Raw genomic sequence first — 16165 nt, 5'->3', positions numbered from 1 at the left:
TTACCCATCTTTTTAACCATTTCAGCAGGTGTGAAGTGGTATCTTTGTCCCTGACGTCCAATAATGTTGAACATCTTTTCATGTGCTTATTGGTCATTCAAATATCTTCTTTCTGTTAAAGGGTTTTTAAGCAAGACGATAATACAAGCCAATTTACATTTACAATAAATCACTTTTGGCCCTGGCTAGGTGGCTCAATTGGTGGGAGCATGGTCCCCATACACCAAAAGGTTTCAGGTTTGATACCTGGTCAGGGCACATACCTGGGTTGCAGTTTGGATCCCCAGTCAAGCCATGTTTGGGAAGCAATGGATCAATGTTTCTCTCTTAAATTGATGTTTCTCTTTCTCCACCCCCTCTTCCTCTCTCTCTAAAATCAGTAAACATATCCTCCAGTGAGGATTAAAAAAAAAAAAAAAAATCACCTTTGAATATCTGTAGAGACTGAACTAGGGAGGAGAAATAACTTATATAAAAAGACCAGTTAGGAGTGGTTTAGACTAGGGTGGTGGCCTGAATTTTCTGTAAAACTTTCTCTTTTTACTCTATTACAATAAATAATTTATTATTTAAAAATGTTTCTCAAAACTTTTATAAACTTTATGCATGTTATAGAGAAATCTATTGTTTCAAATCAAGAGTAATTTCTAAGACCTGATGAGTATTTTATGGTTCTACAAGATGTTAACATAGGGGAAGCGGAGTGAAAGGTACAGGGGAACCCTCTGAACTATTTTTTAACTCTTTTATTAGTCTGAAAAAAAAAAACAACAACCTGTGAAAAAGAAATTTATACAAGCAACATGAAACTTTAATTACTATACCTCAACCAGCCATAATTACAAAGAAAATAGTCTTACTATTTGGTTTCTTGGTGGTAGGTGACAATTCCTCCTCTTCCTCTGCTACTTGGGGGTAGCTATCTGCCAAACAGGACTCATATTCTTCATGTGTTGTACGATCAAACATATCTTCCAAGCTATCATTCATTTTTCTTTCTCCATCTATATAAAAGAGCACTGATTCAGGGCAGCATACAATTTTTTTGCTTTCTACATAGACCAATGTGAAACTTGTATCAATTGCTACAAAATAATTCAGATGTGCAGAGGCAAGAATTAACCCAAGTCTACGTAGTTACTGCACATTAAAAAACCTCTATGTTATTATGACTTCAAATGTCCTTTACTCATGTGAAAAGAATGCTAGTTTTTGTTATTTTCATTATAAACATCAACAATCTTTTTCTCCCTATCAGGTCATGTATAATTTATACTAAACCAAAAGGACTCCTACCAAAGAAACTGAGAAATAAAAAATCTATCATAATGAATAAAATACACTGTTTAAGTAAAATGTGTACAAATAGCTGACATTAAAATCACCATAGAATTTTGCTTACCTGCTTATTTTTCTAATGTGGCAGCAAAAAAGGTATTTTCTTGCATTATCATTAGCACTTGGTAGTGTTGATAAAGATAATTAATTCAAGTCTATATTTGACATGCAAAGTGCTAAATTCATTTTCAGAGTACTAACTAAATTTCCCATTATGTAATCACATTTTTAAAAAACACCAGAATTTACTAAAAAACACACAGATCCAATTGGCTAACAAATATGACAGAACAGAGCCTACTGAGATTCCTCTATAAAATAATTACCACCTCCCCCAATCCATGGTGCTCTATCACCCACACTGTATTTTTTCTCCAGCACTTACCATCATCTATCATACCATATATCTGCTTGTTTCTTCCCTATTAGAATATAAGTTCCATGAGGTAGGTACTTTTGTTCTGTTTTGTTTACTCATGGGCTCCAGTTCCTGGAACTCTTCCTGGTATAGAAGTGCAGCTTGATATTTACTGAGTGAGTAAACATTTGTTTATTTTTCATTTTGAGAGTCAAATTTCTAGATAAAACAGAAGATCTCTGTGCCAGGCAGTGTGCTAGACATTCCAAAAGTATTCTGTATATGTTGTTAGTAAATCACAGTAAGTCGCTGATCTTTTGTTTTCCCCTTTATTGATTTTACAGAGAGAGAGGAAGTGAAAGGGAGAGAGAGATAGAAACATTGATGAGAGAGAACATCGACTGGCCGTCTCCTGCATTCCCCATCCTGGGGATTTGACCCACAACCTGGGCATGTGCCCTGACCGGGAATCAAACTGGAGACCTCTTGGTGCATGGGTTGATGCTTAACCACTGAGCCACACCGGCCGGGCACTAAGGTTTTTCTTTTATTAGGTACTACCTTTCACAACTTAGGTAGCCAGCTACTTGATCCTATCAATAGTTACTCATTTCTAAAGAACCAAGAATTAAGGCAAAGTATAGAATTCTCTCACGTACTGCATTTAGAGCAGCAAGAGATAAGGTGTTCAAAAGTGAGAAGAACTGTTCTATCATTTGGCCCTGAGCAGGTAGACTACAAAACATTCAGAAGACAAAGAATGCAAATACAGTCTGAATGTCCTGTTTCCAAGAGATGAGGGTGGAAAATGCCTCTGCTTTTGGTACTGCATTTCCAAGCAGCAGGTCCTACAGTGTAGGGCCTACATCTTCAATTCAAAAGGATGATAAATGAAACTAGTTTCAGTCTAGTTGATCTCATGTCATATGCTTCTTAGTTAGGAATGTTGCCAAGGTGGTGCCAAAAAAAATCCTTCCATTGTTCCCACCTCTTTTGGAAAATCAAGGCTTTAGATGAAGACTTAACAGGTTCTTCAACACAAAGAGCTGTAGACCCCTAGTTTGGCTAAATTCCTTTTTCTGTAGAAGCAGAGTATGGCAGAGTAACTCAGCATATACACTATCATTCTTAATCTGCAAATCTGTACTAATACTTCTATTAGTGGGATCTCGTTTTTGCCTTCTGAAACTCTTTGGAAAATTGTATTTCTTAAAAAGGACTCTCAAGATCCCCTTGTATACATTTTATTAAAAAAACTATCTGGACCAAGGATCAGCAAACTTTTTCTTTTGCAATCCCCCAAGCTTTATTATGATCAGGTTGCAGCTCCCCAGGAAAACTGCAGAATAGACACAGACTTCAAGCCCCCATACAGCTGGGCACAGAGCCTGACTGAGGCAGACCTGGCAGCACGAGCAGATGGGCAGACAGGTCTGTGTGGGTCTCCTCCAGGAATTTGGTGAGGTTCTTGGTCCACCTGAGTCAGTTGTTGATTCTGTGCACATGTGTGACTACTGTATTGCTCAACAGTGTCCCAAGCCAGTCATGGTCAAGTATGCCATTTTGGGCCTAACACCTGGCAGTGCCACCAGCTCTGCCATAGAACCTGGGATGTTCCCACCATAGCACTGCTGCAGTATGGCACTGGTCTGTTTGATGTACTTCATCCTGTTTCTCTAGAAGCCCATGGGGTAGACTAGTGTGCCCAGCATGCTGTCATCTGTCTACGGGATGCCATCCACTGTCAGGCCCTGAACCTGCACCTGCTGCATGACACTGCCGTTACTTGGTCTTCGGACTGGTTGGAGAGCATCAGCGACAGGAACTCCTGGTACCTCTGCATCTTTGGGGGAGCACTGGGGTTATAGCAGTGCTCGGCCCCCAGCTGGTCCACAGGCACTTCCTTCTGACTCTTCATGGTGTGAATGTTTGCCAACTGCTGCTACTAGTCCTGATGCTTCTAGCATGACATCTTGAACGGCTTGGTCCCCTCTCCTTTCTCACCATCTGAGGCCTCATAGGCCACATTCAGGCTTTGTGCCTTCTGGATACTTCACAGGGCAGTGGCTTTTCCTTCCTTTTGTAGCTACCTCTCCCCTCCAAAGTGGCACAGCAAGATCTGGCCCCTGGTTCCCAGCTTGGGCTGTAGGTCACCATCCTCATGTCGGTGGCATTTATGCCAAACTAGCAAACTTTTACTTAAAGGGTCACACAGTAAATATTTATAGGTCTTGTGGCCAGAAAGGTCTCTGCAGCAACTACTCGACTCTGCTGTATCAACAAGCAGCCACAGGCAATACACAAAAAGTGAGGCTGTATTCCCATAAAACTTTATTTATTAAAACTGGCAGCTTGTTGTGGTTTTCCTGACCCCTGAAAACAATTTTAATTCTTTCTAAAGTAAAAATTACTTTGACTAAAGATTTTATTCCCCTGAAATATTAAAATTGAGCTTACTAAGAGAAATGTAACATTATCAGAACAGGAAAAAACACCACCTGGTTTATGATGAAGAGACCACTTGTGCTTATCAATGCCATCAAACGTCCCTCCACATTTTTATTAAAATAATTTTTTTAAAAATCAAATCTTACTTGGACTTTTTTCTCCCTTCTGCTCTTGCTTCTTCATTTTTAAAAGCACAGTTTCACTAACCAATGTACAGTCCGTGTCCACTGTCTCTTCTGCTAATCTTGACTGACTGCCATCCTATTTAAAAATTCAAAATTTTAACAATTATCCCTTTATATTGACTTTAAAAAACACTTCTGGTAAAATATATATAACATAAATTTTACCATTTTAACCACTTTTTAAATGTAGCAGTAAGTTATAATTACTTTTACCTTTAGGAATATAGATAGATTCAGGTTTTATTGCCTGCAGAACATTTTAGCTTCGATATACAACACAAGCATCTTCTTGTGAGCTTAGGAAAGCAGGCCTGCTGCCAAGCAAGGGGGAGTTACAGAACTGCACGCCCTGAGCACCTCCTGCCTTTCTTCTCCAATCTGCCTCACAGTAATGCGCATCAATGTGCACAAGAAAAAACAACTTCATAAATAAAATCTGATTTCTGAATAGATATATTAATATAGATATATATTACTTTAACAACTGTTAAATACTTTATTAATATACTATCAAATAAAAGAGAACTTCTCAAACTATATAAAATCTAAATATAAGCCAAACAGTTATTTCCACTTTGAATTTTAAGTTGTTTTTTTTTTAAATACAGTATTTTAAACTCTAGTCAAATGGGAAAATGAAATTATTTTCTTGATGGTACATTACTTTAAAAGTTAAAGCATATAATAAATTATTTTGATAAATAATTATTTAGACTACATAATTAGCATTTTATATTACTTTAAAACTATAATAATAATTTTCAGCAAAGGCCTTTAAAGTAAAAAGTATTACTTTTTCAAAGATACCATAAAGTTGGAAGGATCAGTATTTTTATTTTTTATTTTTCTAAATAAATAAATGCAGGTTTTAAGAGGTATGTGATTATCTCAAGGTCAGACAGAGAGGAAAGTGACTAAGAGCTCAGTAGAATAACCACATGAGCTTTGGTTTTACTTTCTAACTTACCTTTGTATCTATTACAGTAATATCCATTTTATATTGAGAAAGGTCTGCTCCTGGATCTATACTCCACTGGATATTTTCAAAGGATATATCTTAGGAGGAAACATATATACGATTAAGAACAGATTTTGAAAATTCTCATTATTTCAAAACATTATGGGATGCACAGAATGGGAGGAAAGTTTTGCAAATCATATGTCTGGTAAAGTACTTGTATCTAGCCCTGGCCAGTTTGGTTGAGCGTCGGACTGCGGCCCGCGGACCAGAGAGTCCTGGGTTCGGTTCCTGATAGGGGCACGTACCACACACACACAAAAAAGGACTTGTATCTATGATATATAAAGAATTCTCACAACTCAATAATAAGACAAATACCCCGATTAAAAATGAGCAAAAGATCTTAATAGACAGTCCTTGAAAGAAGTTACATAAATGGCCAACCAATAAGTATGAGACTAGACACCCCATAAGACTAGATAGAATCAAAAACAAAGATTAAGTAGCAAGTATTGATGAGGATGTGGAAAAACTGAAACTCTCACATTCTGATGATAGGAATGTGAAACGATGTAGTTGCTTTGGAAAAGTTACATAGTTCCTCAAAAGGTTAAAGAGAGTTACCATATGGCCCCAAAATTCTACAACTATGTATAACTCAAAAGAAAAAGAAACATACATATACCCAAAATTGTACATCAATGTTCAGAGAAGCATTATTCATAACAGTAAAAAAAAAAAAAAGTCACAAAAAATTATATATGGTTTCATTTATATAAAAACACCAGAAAAGGCAAATCTATAGAGACAGAAAGATTAGTGATTGCCTAGGATTGGTGAAGAGGAGTAGAAAATGAAGAGCTAATGGGTACTGTTCTTTGTTTTGGGGATGATGAAAATGTTCCATACGAAAACTGTAGTAATGTTTGCACAACTCTGGGAGTATACCAAAACCAGTAAATTTTATGAATTTTATAAATTTTAATATGTGATTTTTATGTCAATAGATTTTTTTAAGTTAAAATTTTAACATTGTTTGGAGCAGTTTTCTTTCTTTTTTAAAATCCTCACCCAAGAATATTTTTCTATTTATCTTCATATAGAGTGAGAGGGAGGGGGAGAGAGAGAGAGAAACCTTGATGTGAGAAACACACATAGACTGGTTGCTTCCCGCATAACCCCGACGAGGGCCGGGGATGAACCGCAACCGAGGCACGTGCCCTTGACCGAGACTGAATCTGCAATTCTTTGGTCCACAGGCCGACGCTCTAACCACTGAACCAAACTGGCCAGGGCTGGAGCAGTTTTCAATGTATGTAGATATAAATGACAACTACATAAGGTATAGTTAATTACAGAACATAGAGTGGTACAATATTAAGTTGGTATATACTGTAATCATTAGAACAATGATAAAAAAATAAAGATTTAAAAAAAGGACTGAGAGTAAAAAAAAAAAAAGTTCTTATACAGAAACTAAAACTCTTGTTGGAAGAACCACTAAAGAATGTGCTCCAGGAAAAATGGAAAATAAACCCAGAATGAAGGAATAATTTTCCAATGAAGAATAAAAAAATATTGCATATGAAGTACAGAAATATTTGGTTGCTAAACAAACAAACAAACAAAGAATTCTGCCCTGGCCAGCATGGCTCTGTAATTAGAGAGTCAGCCTGTGCATAGTAGGGTTGCAGGTTCAATTAATTGATATCTCTCTCTCTCTCTCTCCCCCTTCCCATTCCCTTCCACGCTCTCTAAAAATCAATGAAAAATAATATCTTCATGTAAGGATTAACAACAACAAAAATTCCTTTTAAACACAGGAGAATTATGAAAAAACTGATATACATATTATAGCAAACAATGTTTTAAAACAAGAAGCTGAAAATCCCATATACGCCCTGGCAGGTTTGGCTCAGCAGTTAGAGCATTGGCCCACAGACCTAAGGGTCTCAGGTTTGATTCCTGGTCAAGGGCATGTACCTGGGTTGTAGATTCCATCCCCAGCCCCAGCCAGGGTAGTGTGGGAGGCAACCAATCAATGTGTCTCTCTCACATCTTTCTTCTCTCCTCCTCCCTCCTCCTCCCTCCTCCTCCCTCCTCCTCCCTCCTCCTCCCTCTTCCTCCCTCCTCCCTTCCTCCCTTCCTCCCTCCTCCTCCTTCCTTCCTCCCTCCCTTCTTCCTTCCTTCCTTCCTTCCTTCCTTCCTTCCTTCCTTCCTTCCTTCCTTCCTTCCTTCCTTCCTTCCTTCCTTCCTTCTTTCTTTCCTTCTTTCTCTTTCTCTCTCTCTCTCTTTCCCTCCCTCCCTCCCGATCTAAAAAGTCAATGGAAAAATGTCCTTGGATAAGAATTAATAACAACAACAAAAATCCCCAGATAAATATATATATATGTTTATAGATATACATAAAACTGAAAAGAAAAGAACAGGCTATCTGTGGAATGAGGAACAAGTTTTGGATGATGAAAATTCTACTTTATGCATTTTAAAATTCTGTGTAAATTTTTTATAGCTTTTGTAGAGATAAGAAATAATTACAGCCCTGGCCCAGTAGCTCAGATGGTTAGAGCACTGTCCTGACATGGCAAGGTTGTGGGTTTGATCTCAGGTCAAGGCACATACAAGCAGCAACCAATAAATGCATAAATAAGTCGAGCAAATCTCCCCCCCTTCCCTTCCTCTCTCTCTAAAATTCAATAAATAAAAATTAAAAAAAATAAATAACTATAGCCCGGCTGGTGTGGCTCAGTGGTTGAGCTTTGACCCATGCACCAGGAGGTCACCGATTCAATTCCCAGTCAGGGCACATGCCCAGGTTGTGGGCCAAATCCCCAGTGGGGAGCATGCAGGAGGCAGCCAATCGATGTTCTCTCTCATCAATGTTTCTCTCTCTCTCCCTTTCCCTTCTTCTCTCCCTAAAATCAATAAAGAAAAAAATTAAAAAAAAAGAATTAACTACATAAAATAGATAAATCCACAAAATCATCTATAAAAGCAGGTATTAAAAAAATCTCAATTCATTTTTCTAAAAGCACAAGAGAAGGATAATTACATGTAAAATGAACCCAATACGAATTATTCTGTAAATATAGAAACATGCAGGAAGAAAATATTTCCTCCCCAAACAATTCAATCTATCCAAAGAATGTAAGTAATATATTTAATATCTTAAATAATACAGCTAGATAATATATATACATTGTGGAAGTACTGGTTATAAAGTGCATACCTTGATTGTTTTGTAGAGGCTTTATTTTAGTGATTCTACATGGATTTAACTGTAGAACTGATGCAAGTTCACATGCCCCATGAACTGACCTGGTTTTTCTTCTTACTGGCTCATTAGAACCAGCACCCTAAACCAGAAAGAATTATTAGCATCTAGGTGAAATCACAACCAACCACTTAAATCAAATCCTTGAATATTTAACACAAACCTTCATGTCATCAAAAAGATTCTCTGTCTCCAAACCTTCATGTGGATGTACAGGGATTTTAAAGATAGGATTTTCTTCTTTTATTTGTAATGGTGTTTTGTTATCTGGAGAGGATTTGCTCGGGGGCTGGTGGATGCACTCCTGTAAACAGGGCTCCTCTGGGGAATCTTTGGTTAGCACACAGCTCCCACTCAAGGCCTTTCGGCTTGAGGAAGAGCCCTTTGGAATGGGCTTCAAAGCCTCAAAGATAGTCACTTGCCTAAATCTGATTTTAGAAATCTCACTTCCTTGGCTTCTCTCTTGACGCTGAATAGCTGAAAATCGATCAGACAGATCCAGAGGTTTATCCATCACATAGTCTCCATTCATAGAAGAATGATTATCCAGTGGAAAAGGAAAAGCATTTTCTTTATCAAAAGAGGCTTGGGGGCAGCTTATTTCATCTTCACTTTCTTCCTCAATTTTCTTCCTTTTAGATGTTTTGCAACCCAGTGATTTCACGGGCACCACATGTTTATCAGTAACAGCATCTTTAATATGATCAATACTATCCTGTTCACTTATGGATTCAGTTATATTTTTATTTATAAGCATCTGTTTATTAGAAGATTGGCTAATGATCCTGTTCACTTCGGACCCAATATTAGGATGTGTGAAAAGAGTACTATCTTCAGATTTTGATCTAGTTTTCTCTGATCTAGAATTAGAAGTGCCACTGAAAGGTGCTGTTTTCAGATGGCTTTTTTTCCCAGTTTCTAAAAGAGAAGGGGACAAACTTGTATTTAAACCAAAACTACTTTTCACATTAGAGGTAGCTCCAAATACAGGAGATGATACCCGAGTAGTCAGTTCTTCTTGAGGAGGAGTCTTTGAATTAGGATCTGAAAACCTAAGAAGATAAAGAAATAGGTTAAAAATTAAAAAACAAGCATGATGAGAAATCTAATATGCTAATATAAAATTATTAATAATAAGGTCTTATCCACATATTTGAGATAGATACTTCACCAGAATTTACAATAGGGTATAGCTGCTGGCTTCTCTTCCTTTAGTTGATAAAAAGCAGAGGGAAATGATACAGTCATCCTATCTCGATACTATGATACTTTCCCTAAATAATTTAAATAACTTCACTATATAAGAATTATATTTTAATAAATTCCACTGGGGACCCAACTTTTCCTGTTGTTATAAAATCTTGTCATGAGTAACTCCAGGGAACAAAATTCTTATACTATACAACTGAACGTAAATTAAGACCCAGTCTGCCTCTAGCAGAGGAGACAATTTTGGTAGTAGGAGCACTAGGTTTAAGTTTGAAGACATGGAATAGGTAAAAGCTCTGTTTCTGGTACTGAATAAACTATGTAGTCCTAAACAAGACATTTAACCTCTCTGGAGCTACATTTTTGTCAACTGTAAAATATGGGGGTAATAAAACCTACTTTAATGAATTATTATGATGACAAGATATATGTACCTAAAACTGAAAGATCTTTTTTTTTTTTACTATTTTTCTTTATTAATTTTACAGAGAGAGGAAGGGAGAGGGAGAGAGAGATAGAAACATCGATGAGAGAGAACACTGATTGGCCGTCTCCTACATGCCCTCCCACTGGAAGGCACTGGGCCCACAACCTGGGCATGTGCCCTGACCGGGAATCAAACATATGACCTCTTGGTGCATGGGTTGATGCTCAACCACACCAACTGGGCTGAAAGATCTTTTAAAGAGTAAAATGCTACATAGATATAGGTATTATAAGTTAATGGATATTATGAAATTAGTAAAAGCGAGATGTATCACAATCTTCATACAATTTAATCCAAGCTTTATACAATATCCAGTGTTTGGAAATCCAAACCCAGAAGGGATGACTGGGTCTTTAAAGGGGCAGAGTAACAAGACTGGGAACTCTTTAAGTATTACTTGACAGAAGTACAGAAAGAATCTAAAAATAATATCCATCTTGCTACAGTAATGCAAAAAGCCCTCAATTGGTAATAAATGGGAGAAAATATTTTTTAAAATAAAAATTAATACAACCGGAATAACAAACTATATGCTGAGAGAGAGAAATAGTTTAATTAGATGGAATTCATTGTAACAGAATTTCACCAATAGTTTATAAATTTTTTTTTTTTTATCCTCACCTGAGGATATTTTTCCATTTTTTGTTCAGACAGAGTGGGAGGGAGAAAGAGGAAGGGAGAGAGAGAGAAACATCGACGTGAAAGGGACACATCGAGTGGCTGCCACCCGCACGACCAACCAGGGCCGGGGACAATCTGCAACCGAAGTACGTGCCCTTAGCGGGAACCGAACCCGGGTCTCTCCGGACCGCAGGCCGACGCTCTAACCGCTGAGCCAAACCGGCCAGGGCAATTTATAAATTTTAACCAAAGTGCCCCCAATTACCTTAAATTATCTTCATTATTTCTTCTCGATTCCTCTAAAAGTTGTTTCTTATTATCTCCTTCCAGACAGTGGTAGAGCTCATCACCAAGAGGACTCATGGGCCTGTGAGATTCCTTCAATAATATAAAGTACATAAATACAATGAAAGATTATTTTTCCTTAAAAAGGATGAAACAGTGATACATGCTACAATATGAACCTCAAAAATAGGATAAACGAAAGAAGCCAGACTCAAAAGCCACATCGTGTATGATTCAATTTACATGAATTACCCAGAATAGGTGACTCTGTAAGGTCAGAGAGCAGAGGCTGCGAGTGGTGGGGAACAAGGACTGAATGTTTAACAAGCTTTCTTTTGGGAGAACGAAAATTCTTTGGAAATAGATTGAAGTGGTAGTTGAATAATATTGTGAATATACTAAATGACACTGAATTGTGTACTTTAAAATGGTTAATTTTATGTTATATGCATTTTTTATCACAATAAAATGAAGCACATTTTACGTTTAAAGTGAAAAAAGCATCAATATTTTATTATTTTAGGTAAGTACATGATATTACTGGTATATAAAACTCTAATTTCAAAAAAAAAATTATTAAGATGAGGGAAAGGGAAATTAGAGCATTTTTTATACTGACAGGAGATGAATTCAAAAGGATCCTAGAGTACTGGTCCTCAAACTTGAACATGCATACAAGTCAAATGAAGATCTTGTTAAAATGCAAGTTTTCTTTTAGTAGGTCTGGGGTGGAACCTGAGATTCTGTATCTCTAACAAACTTCAAGATGATGCTGATGCCATTGGATTGTGGATCACATTTGAGTACCAAATACTTAGAAATCAGCACCCTTAATATATTTGTTGTCTAAACTACTGACTTGCCAGGCTTATGGGTAGGAGAAAATTAAAAACCATTATAACATATTTAAAGTTCAAAGGTTAAAAACTACCCACTATCACTTGAATATGGATTTAAAACTAGAAAAAACTCACCAACAAAAAATTACTCAAATGTAATGAAAAACCAATTCAATTTTTACAAATTCAATCAATAGCACGACAATTTTGTAAGACCCTTATACATTTACCAACTAACGCATAGGAGTACTATTTTAAAGTTGTATCAAAGTGAAACTCCTAAAGATTGAAGAATTCAAGTTTTCTATTTTTAGAGATTAAGAAAAAGTGAATATGTCTGATTAAGGAAACACTAAATAATGAAAAAATTATGGGGTCAAATTCTGACCCAACCCCTAAGAATTAGATTTTTTTGAATTGGCTCTTATAAGTACAGAGAACTAAAGCATATATGGTCGTCCCAAGAATTCATCCTGTTTTTCAAAAAATTTAAAGAATGTTGAAAAGAGCCAATAAATTTTGAAATAAACCTAAAGGTTTAGGCCTTCTCTAAATAGGGTAGAAATAGGGGAAGGGAACACAGGAAGAGGACTGGCTAAACCCTCTAGGCCATTATTATTTCCCTAAATTTTTACTCAAGCCACAACCTACATCCCCAAAATTCTAAAGAGTCTAGATTTCTGGGACTGCTTGGGGTGGATAATACAAATGAGCCTTTCCAGCCTCATCAAATTTGTTCTAGGCCTTTATCCAGTGATCTTTGGAAATAATAGTTTATCTCTTGCTCAATTCTCTAAAAATTACCTAAAAAGACACCAATTAATTTATATTATCACCAAACTAAACAACTACTTACAGATTCTTCTGAAACACTAAGTCCAAGTGTCTCGGCAACAATTGTAGATAAATTAAAAGATGACTTATCAGTGGGATAACTGCTTGTTCCATGTGTTTCTAAATACAAAAAAAAAGAACAAAAACCACCAATTATATGACTGTAGAAACTAGATGTATAGAAAAATACCAAAAAGGGCCCTGACCGGGTGTCTCAGTTCGTTGGAGTGTCATTTCGTACACCAAAAAGGTTGTAGGTTCGATTCCTGGTCAGGGCACATACCTAGGCTGCAGGCATTTTGATCCCTAGTGGGGGTGCATGTGGGAGGCAACAGATCGACCTTTCTTTCTTACTTGCATGTTTCTCTCAGTCTCTCTCTCCCTTCCTCTCTCTTTCAAATCAATTAACATATCATTGAGGATCAAAATAAAATTTTAAAGAAAAAAAAGGAATAAGAGGCTCACAGAACCATGTATGACACTGAACAATTTTTTAAATTCTGTGCAAAAAAGCCCAAAATATCTACTATAAATGGCAGTAAGTTGCAGATATCTAGCGTCTACACTTGCCAGACATTTTCAGCTAAATTTTCTATTTATCCTAAGTGAATTGAATTCAACAGATTTTTTTTCTTGTCACCACTGAAAAAATTTAAAAAATAATATATTTTACAATGGGTTTACTGTGTCCCAAGATACACTATGAATATTAAACCATAATACCTTTCATGAAAACATACTTTATGGGAGAGATTTGCAGCACTGCATAATTTTCAAGTTTTAAGCTAACATATATTTATATAGAAATCATCTACATTTAAATATTTTATTTTATACATAGAGTTCCAATAATTCAACAAGTATTTATGGAACACATAGTATGTTCCAGGTGTTGTGCTAAGTACTAGATGAAAAGATTTTTGTCCACAAGGAACTTATGGGCTATAGTTGAAATAGAAAGGCAAAAAGAGAATTGCAATAAAATGTAATAAACATTATAATAAAGGTACATTAAAAAGGGGTGATTTAAACATAAAGTAAGGGCTCCTAAATCTGCCTTGGAAAATTTGGAAAAGCTTCATTAAGTGATGCCTAAGTTGACCCTTGAGACAAAGAGGAATATGATAGGTCAACTGGACTAGGAGCAGAGAAAAGGGTTCTCTATGTATGTGTTAAGAGTCTATATATGTGAAACAAAATTACACATTCAGGGAATGACATGCGGTTCAATTGCTGGAAATCAAAGTGCAAAAGATGTACCAGTAGAAAGACATGAGCGCAGACAGGTCAGTGAGGATAGGATTATGCTGAAGAGTTTAAAATTTATACTATAAGCAATGAAGAGATATCCAAAGGTTTTTAATGGAGGACAGATGCAATATTTGGGTTTAAAAAAATAATTCTAGCCATGATAAGATGATAGAGCAAGTAGTAGTTTTAATATGTAAGAGGATTAATCAGATTACTAAAACAATCTTATGAGGGGTGCTGATGGCCTAAACTAGTACAGTGAGAGTACAGAAGAATGTTTATGACAATTATGTAGGAGGTGGAATCAATAAGACTCAGAGGGTATTAGATGAAAAAATAGGAGTCTAGAATAACTCAAAGTTTTTTTATTAGGTAACTCAAAGAGGTATGTAGAATGTCATTCACTGAGACTATAAATAAAAGAATGAGGAGTAGGTTTGACAGAAAAATTTTAATTTTGGACATGCTGAAGTTGAAGGATATCCAGGTAGAGATGTTCAACAGAAGGCAGATACATTGGTTTGGAAATAAGAAGATAAGACTTGGACAGAGATATAGATTTGGAATTTATTACCTACCATACAGGTTGTAGCATCATACTAACTCTAGGTAAGATTCCTCCAGAAAGTGAGACAAGAATAGACCAAGAACCATATATATTGGGGACGGTAAAATTTAAAAGACAGAGAAAGTAGAGCCAATAAAGGAAGGTGAAAAAAGTACAATAAGAAGAGAACAAGGAGAGTGGCACCACTTCAAGAAACAGTAAATGTTCAATAATGTCTAATGTCACAGAAAGAATAAGCAAGTTAAGGACTGGGATGTATTCATTAGATTAACAACCAGGAGGTCACTGATGACTTTTGCCAGAGACGTTCCAATGTATTAAGTAAGAGAGGAGAGTGTGAGAATATATTATCTTTCTCTGCCCCTCCTCTCTCCCTCTTCTTCCCCCTACTTAATCCCTTCCCCTACACTCCTTTCCCTCATCGCCTCTAACCTCAGGGTGTAAGAGGGGAGTGGATAGTGGGTTCAATTGATGTGAATGAGAGTGAGAAAGAAGCGATATTGAAAGATCACTTTTTCAGCTTTTGTTTTGTTCAGTGCCTGATATACAATAAACATTAAAATATTTCTTGAATCGAAGAGTAAACTAGAGTAAAGCTTTATTTAAAATTATTACCAATTTGTATTAATATGAATAGGGCTAATAATATGATTTAATAATAGAATAACATTACTTTCCAATATGAAAAAGACTGCTAAACTAGTATTATGAATAAAGTTAATAAAAAATATCTTAAAATACTGTCTAATTCAGACTGTTGGTCACTCTCGCCCACCAACAACTACAAATTTTAAAGTAATAAAGTAATCTCAATATGTTGCTTACTGGTTACTGGAGATTGACTTTGATCACAAGTGTCAGCCACTAGAATTTCATTTTCATTAGGCTTATGTTGTGGATGAGTTGAAGATTTTAGAACTTTTCTCAATTCTAAGGGGAAAAAAGGAGAGATTACCTATAAACCATCGTGATGAAAAATTATCAAAATATTTTTATAAGCCAATACAAACCTGCCTTTAAATGTATTAGAAGTGCTATTTTATTGACACAATTTTCAATATCCTAATAAAGAGTTCTTTCCTACATTTTCACTAGAACCAATGCTGGAAGTTAGATTAGTAGTAGTTGGGACAGTGGGAGAGGGAACAAGAACACACTAGCTTCTTCTGGCCCAAGTCTCCTAGACCTGTAATATTTTAATGTATTTTTCCCTTATATATTTGTTGCAAATCAGTAGGTTAATTTTAAATGAATAACTATCATATATATCCACAATCTTTGGTTTAGTTTTTATTTTTTGAAAGGAAATCCTGAAACATGCTTTATCAGAAATAATTCAAAGAAAACAAACAAACAAAAAGTAAGTAAAGGAAAATAGACTTTTACTAATTATAACCTGAAAATAATAATAAAAAGCATGCCCTTCCCCAGTAGCACAGTTGTTAGAGCATCATCCCAATATGCCAAGGTTGTGGGTTTGATCTTTGGTCAGAGCACATACAAGAAT

The 16165-nt window shown here is 36.0% G+C and overlaps 1 protein-coding gene and 1 pseudogene across 3 annotated transcripts in view; both read right to left on the bottom strand.

Annotated features, from left to right (window-relative positions):
• RBBP8 (RB binding protein 8, endonuclease) overlaps positions 1–16165 on the bottom strand; it is a 78532-nt gene that overhangs the window by 13947 nt on the left and 48420 nt on the right. For 2 of the 3 annotated variants that reach the window (XM_036245213.1, XM_036245215.1), the window contains exons 7-14: positions 15484–15588; positions 12862–12959; positions 11147–11259; positions 8728–9616; positions 8520–8646; positions 5297–5385; positions 4291–4405; positions 861–1004 (exon numbers count right to left, since the gene is read on the bottom strand). In XM_036245213.1, coding sequence (XP_036101106.1) covers positions 861–1004; positions 4291–4405; positions 5297–5385; positions 8520–8646; positions 8728–9616; positions 11147–11259; positions 12862–12959; positions 15484–15588 — 1680 coding nt within the window. Of the gene's footprint in view, positions 1–860; positions 1005–1741; positions 2024–4290; positions 4406–5296; positions 5386–8519; positions 8647–8727; positions 9617–11146; positions 11260–12861; positions 12960–15483; positions 15589–16165 lie in introns of those variants that run through there. The other variant, XM_036245216.1, reaches the window with a different exon arrangement.
• Positions 2953–4236, bottom strand: LOC118618377 (annotated as a pseudogene).

The sequence above is a fragment of the Molossus molossus genome, unplaced genomic scaffold (assembly GCF_014108415.1).
Source record: "Molossus molossus isolate mMolMol1 unplaced genomic scaffold, mMolMol1.p scaffold_m16_p_6, whole genome shotgun sequence".
Classification (NCBI taxonomy): Eukaryota; Metazoa; Chordata; class Mammalia; order Chiroptera; family Molossidae; genus Molossus; species Molossus molossus.
The sequence above is the reverse complement of the archived record's forward strand: the minus strand, read 5'-3'. Positions and strand labels throughout refer to the sequence as shown.